The following is a 7,090-nucleotide window of genomic DNA, read 5'->3' on the forward strand; positions in this document are numbered from 1 at the left end:
TTTCAATAATTACAAGTATATAAAACTTCGATTCTAATTATACGAACTTACCTCGTAACCTCGGATAAAACTATTAGCTATTTGTCCACTTTTCATTTTCCCTGATCTAAACTCGATATCGGTTTATCTTGATCTATATTTCATCAAATTCAATACATTCAGCATTCAATCTATTCAATTTAATCCATAATTCATATTTTGGAAAATTTATATATTTGCCCTTATATTTTATAATTTTTACAATTTAGTCATTATCACATGAAATTGCAAATTCATGCAATTTAATGCCAACCCATGTCTAGCCGAATTTATTATGTACTACTAGCAGCCCATATCTTTCATTATTTCACACTTTTAACTACCACATTTTACATTTTCACAATTTAGCCCCTTTTTGACATTTTTGTCAAAAATCACTTTACAAAACTAGTTTAACTATTAATAAATATTCAAAATTCATCATCAAACATCAAATAACTCAAATATTCAACAATGGCACTTCACAAAATCATGAACAAATTCAAAAATTAAGGCATGGGCTAGCTAGAGTACAAAGCAACGATCTCAAAAACATAGAAATCATTAAAAACCGAGCTAAAATCGTACCTTAATTGACAATTGAAGCTTGGCCGAATGAAAACCTAATTTTTTCTATTCTTTCTTCTCAATTTTTAGCCATGAATGTAACAAAATTTTGGTTTTGTTTTATTAAATTAAACTTTATTAACTAAATTACCATTATAGCCTTGTTAATATAACTTAAACAATGTCCAAGAATGTCTACTTACATTATAAATGGACTAATTACATACTAATGACTTCCATGTTAATAAACCATAGCTATTTAATAATTTTACGCAATAGAACTCAACTTTTATGCATTATGTGATTTAGTCTTTTTTACCGAATTAAGCATTTAAACGGTAAAATTTCTTAACGGAACTTTCACATAATTAATCTATCATGTTGTAGACCTTATTAAAATAATAAAATAAATATTTTGACTTCTAATTTATGGTCCCAAAACCATTATTCTGATTTGACCTAAAAATGGGCTGTTACAAAAATCTTCTTTATTCTTCTTCGTTGGTGACGTGGAAAACGACTTAGAAGAGCTTTTTTTGTGAAACTCTCGAATCAGTCTATCCCGTTGTATCTTGTGGTTGTACTCTTCTTCCATTTTCTAAGCATGATCAGACAAGACAACAAATTCTCTAATTTCATTACCTTCAATCATTATTCGAATTTCATCATTTAGGCCATCTTCAAATTGAATACACATCTCTTCTTCAGTAGGTGCAATCTCCCGAGCATATTTACTGAGATATGCGAACTCCCTCTCATACTCAACCACCAATTTATTTCTCTGTCGTAATTCAAGAAATTCTCTCTTTTTCTTATCCAAATACCATTTCCCGACATACTTCTTTTTAAATTTGGATTGAAAGAAATCCCAAGAATTTTTCTCCCTCAGTACCACAACTACTATCGTAGTCCACCAACTATACTCTTCCTCTTTTAATAATGAAACGACACATCTAAGAAAATCATCAGGAGGGCAAGCCACTTCTTTGAAAACTCGTAAGATGTTCTGAAGCCAATTCTTAGCTTTAACAAGATCATCATCTAATCTACCCCTAAGTTCTTCAACATTACACTTCCTGAGTTTCTCAATCAGAATACGTCGACTAGGTTCAATCACAGGAAGAGGTGGAGGTGCAACTAGAGGTACAACAAGTGGTATAATAAAAAGTGGAGGTCGTTGAGCCGGATTATTCATTTGCATAAACTTATTGAACCACTGGTTTATTAACTAAAGAACATATTTTTAAGTTCATGTTCCTCAGCTAGAAGAATTGGAACACTACTACTCGTCCCATGATCAGAGGTCGGTACGTTACTGTTAACCTCTGACATCTTACAATCTATAAGAAAATAAAGGTTAGATTAGATCAAACACGTCACACTATCATAGATTTATATGGCATGTAATTCTTGACATTTCACAGGCTATGTTCAGCCAGAGAATCGACTAAACCATAGCTTTGATACCACTAAATGTACCACCTCTAACTCGTATCCATCGCTGGAATAGGGTTATAGAGCATTACCGAAAAAGGTTACAGTAAACCATTAAATCCATACATCAATGCAATCATAATCTAATTTTATTTAACTACATTCATAATGTTCTTTAATTGGACCTCGAGGCCTTAAAAATACTATAGAAAGAATTCAAGACTAAATAAAAAACACTTGGAAAGTTTAGAATAAAGTTGCAAAATTTGGACTGTAGGGTCATACTGCCATGTGACTCACACGGCTGAGTCACACACTCGTATCTCAGGTTGTGTAACAATTGAAATAGGGACACACGGTCGTGTCCCACCCCGTGTCTGTGCTCGTGTAACTCTCTGACTTGGGTCACACGGCCAAGCCACACACTCATGTGCTAGGTCGTGTAACTTTTGAAATGCAACCCCAAAAACCTACAGGGGACATATGGTTGTGTTGCGTGGCCGTATGTCACACACGGCTGAGACATGCACCCGTGTCTCAGGCCGTGTGGACCTAAAATGAACCTTAAAATACAAGTTTACCATTTCAAGTTTGGTTAAACCTTAAGAAACTAAAATACCAACCAAAATACCTATTCAAAATGACATTAATCTAGCTAAAAACACACCAAAACCAATGTAACACCCCATACCCATACCCGAGATTGGGACAAGGCATAGGGCATTACCATACACAAACATGGTATTTCTGAAAAATATGGGCTATAAAAATTTCATTTCATTTTAAAACCGATCAAATAGAATCGTATTGTCCCAATTATAGACTTATGAGGTTCAAAACATGCATTAAAAGCGATCTGGAACTAAACCGAGAACTTTAGAAAACTTTAGGGAATTTTTAGGTTTAAGCCTCACACGCCCGTGTGCATTGGGACACGCTCATGTCCCTTACCCGTTTGAATTATTGGAATTTATTTTTCATTTTGAACCTACAGGGGTTTACACATGGCTGAGCACACGCCCGTGTCCCTGGCCCGTGTCTCTCACACGGCCTAGATACGCCCGTGTCCAAAAACCTGGACATTCTGTTTATGATGTCATCATCCATCTAGGGCCACACGGCCAAGGCACATGCCCGTGTGCAAGGCCATGTCCTCCACACAGTTGAGACACACGGCCGTGTCTTTGCCCCTGTGTTTACTACCATGCATACTGATTTAAAAATTCAAGGTGCAGGGGACACACGACTGAGCAACACGCCAAAGGGGCAGGCTGTGTGTGAGACACATGCCCGTGTGTCTACCCGTGTGTACCTTTTTGGAGGCTATTTTCCAAAACAATGGTCACCCTCAACATCCATACACATTTATAAACTTCAATGGTATTTAACCTAGCCTAAATATGTCCATAACCCACCTTGGCATAGTCTATTGCATGTTAACCTCATCTCAGTGGATTAGCACATGCTAGATTATCCTTTTTGTATTAAGGATTACCACTTCAATAATCACATTTTATACTTGGCTCATTTTATAACTTATTGCCAATTATGACCTAACTATCTCTAAGTGATTTGGCCACATTTCATATGTCCATTCATAATATACCGCTTTTAACCATCATATGAAACATTAAAGCAATACCATGCACGATTAGTAGGTTTACAACCCACATCAAAATGAGCCATATCCCATGGCCATATACAAAATAAATAAGCATATCATTCAAGCCCTTACATTGGCTAGCCAAATGACACATATAACCAAATGACCAAGAATCCTATACATGCCGTTATAAGAAAATAAAAGTTTCTATATACCAAAGCAAGACAAGTTGATAGTGTTGACAATGCTCCAACTGTCTTCCAATCTTCACGAGTCCTCGAGCTCTGTAAGACGAGGGAAATGAAAGGGGGTAAGCGTTCACATGCTTAGTAGGTTCAAATAATAGAAAGGTAAACTTACCGGTTATTTAGCATGCATCTATAATGGATATTCATGCCAAACATGCATAGTATAATGTCCCTATCATATACACTCAACCATCTAGTTAGTCTCGTGCAAGTACATTATAGCATTAGTCTTAGATGAGCTCATCGTTTCAAGCATTTCTATTTTCGTTCCTCATTTTAATCTCATTGAACCTCTCAGAATCTCGATGGATATCTCATTTACCGTCAAATCGTGTAAGTGATCATTTTAAATACACACTCCCGTGAACCTTGCTCTTACAGCGGGATTACTAGTCCAGGCTAAATCCCTCGTAATGTAAACTCATAGAGTAATGTCAGGATTACCAGTCCAGGCTAAATCCCTTACAATGAAATATACTCTAATGAACTCAGATTTAAATTGCCATTCCAAGCTAAACTCAAACCCTAATCGAATTACCCGTCCGGGCTAAAACCATTTCAGCCCACTTATTCTTTGGGAGGCTCGATCACTAAAGGAAAACCCGTCCGGGCTAGATCCTTTTTACCGTCAATTCATTTCGAGAATCCATCAGATATCCTTTTTATTCAACTAAGACATTTATGAACACAATATTTATCATACCTTGTTTCACAACAATTTCCAATATTATAATGCATACATGAATATACATTTTTAAGTATATTAAGAGTCTACTTCGAGTTACACGAACTTACTTGGTAATTGCTTCGGGTTCGTATGTCGGTTATTCCGAAACCTTTCGTTTTCCATGGTCGACCTTCAAAATTGGTTCCTCGGGGTCTATGTTAGTAAAAATAAATTATTAATACATCACATTGTTCATTTTCGGCTTAAGACTTGCCCTCGGGCAAATAACCAATTTGCCCCTAACCTTCACACTTTTTACAATTTAGTCCTAAGGCTCGTATAATGAAATGCATGAAATTTCTAAGTTACCCATGCCTAGACGAATATTTTTCTTGCTTATAGCAGCCCACATTTTCTTTCATTTCACATTTTTCTACCTATTTTCACAACTTTTACAATATGGCCCCTTAAGCCATTTCCATAAAAAACTGCTTAGTAAAAGTTATTTACTATCCTTTAAACTCTCATATTCCTCCATAAATCATCAAAACACAAGCATCTCATGCATGGGTAAATTTTTGAACATGAACCCTAGCTTGAAATATGGGTAGAAATAGAGAGAACATGTTACGAGGATCTCAAAAACATAAAGAACATAAAAAACGGGGCTAGGGAATACTTACTATCAAGCTTGAAATGTTGAACCAAAACCCTAGCTATGGATATAGAGAATTTCGACAGCCACAAGAAAGCTGATGGCTGATTTTAGCTATCTTTTTCCCTTTTTATTTCATTTACTACTAAATGACCAAAATGCCCTTCCTTAATAACCTTCCAAAATTTTCCATGCTTGCCCATTTTTATCCTAAAACTTAGAAATTGGGAAAATTGCTATTTAAGGCCTCCTAATTAATAATCCATAGCAATTTCATACTAATTGCTTCTATAACCCAAGTTTTATAATTTATTCAATTTGGTCCCTAATTTCCAATTGGACACCTTAAAGTTAAAATTTCTTCATGAAACTTTAACACATGCTTATTTTCATATCCTAGACCTCATAATAATCATAAAACAAATATTTTAATGTCGGATTTGTGGTCCCGAAACTACTATTCTGACTAGGCCCAATTTTGGAATGTTACAACCAATCTATTAAATGCCTAACCAGTGCACCCTCATTGGTACCATAAATATATATAATTATGCATTAATATAAGCATTAATTCAGCTCATCAATTCATTCAAGTTAATACCTATCCAATTTACATATCAAAGGTACCCCAATCATAACATTTCCTTAATACATATCATTCATATTAGTATAGAAACTATACTTCATTCTCATGTATTATATAAGTTGACCATTTACATAAAAGATCATGCATAATATTTACATAAACCAAAACGTTAGTAATAGCAACACAAAAGCCTATTACATGCCATATAATCTGAAATAAACGTTTCAAAAACTACCGAATTAAGCTGGATAGTGTGACTTGAGTGTCAATCCGATCGTCCAACCTTCCAAGTATCTACAATGACATGAAACAAGACAAGTAAGATTAATGAAGCTTAGTAAGTTCAATGCTTTAAACGATAAATCTTACCGAAGTAAATACAACAATTCAAACAAAAAAATCAACCATGAGAATTCCCTGTCATTTATAAGTTCAACAGATAAATTCATCTATGTTTAGATCAATATTCAATAAATAACAAATCTTTCAAAATTTATTAAATAGATTACCTTATCGAGATTTTTCATTTGAAGAATAACTTACAGATAAGAGTATATCGTTATATGAACTGAAGACGCTAGACAGAAGCTCATAAGAGCTAATCCAACCGAAACACACCAGATAGAAGCTCATAAAAGCTAATCGAACCGAAACGCACTAGACAGAGAGTACCAATACCATCTCAACTCCAAACCCCCATAACACACCAAATCACGTTTGTACTCTATCCAACATTCAATCTAAACCGTGCGCCAATTTCAATATTATATCTCAAATTACCACTCATTATAAAATATTAATAATAAATACATAAGTCGTACCTTATTAATCTACTTAACAATTCATATTGATGTTAAATTCTAAACTGCATGAACTTACCTGGACTGAATTGTAGTAATTGTAGAAGTTAAGGGGCTATTCCAATCCATTTTGCAATTAATATTCTTTTCCACGAGTATCTACGAGATCTTGATCTAAAATGTAAAATTCCCTAATTATTAGCATACATTTCATATTCCAATCCATTTTGCAATTAATATCTTTTTTTAAATTTACACATTTACCCTAAACTTTTATAGTTTTTGTAATTTAGTCCCTTAATCTCAAATTCATTAAATTAACTATTTTTCTCAAGTCAATATTTCATCCAAAAACACTAGGCTTTCAAATAGCCCAACGAACCTTAAATTTACTTCCAAAGCCTAAAATTTTGTCATTTTCACAATTTAATCCTAAAAATCAAAATCTATCAAAAATCACGTTACAAAATCATTAAACAACACAATCAAAGGTTCAAATACATCATATTCAT

General features: G+C 34.2%; 1 protein-coding gene across 1 annotated transcript; it reads right to left on the reverse strand.

Moving 5' to 3' along the window:
• Positions 1-1,183: 1,183 nt before the first annotated feature.
• On the reverse strand, positions 1,184-1,780 carry LOC107957798 (uncharacterized). The gene has a single exon (XM_016893409.1). It carries the CDS (start codon positions 1,778-1,780, stop codon positions 1,184-1,186), a length of 597 nt encoding a protein of 198 aa, XP_016748898.1.
• Positions 1,781-7,090: the final 5,310 nt, after the last annotated feature.

The sequence above is a fragment of the Gossypium hirsutum genome, chromosome A11 (assembly GCF_007990345.1).
Source record: "Gossypium hirsutum isolate 1008001.06 chromosome A11, Gossypium_hirsutum_v2.1, whole genome shotgun sequence".
NCBI classification, from domain to species: Eukaryota; Viridiplantae; Streptophyta; class Magnoliopsida; order Malvales; family Malvaceae; genus Gossypium; species Gossypium hirsutum.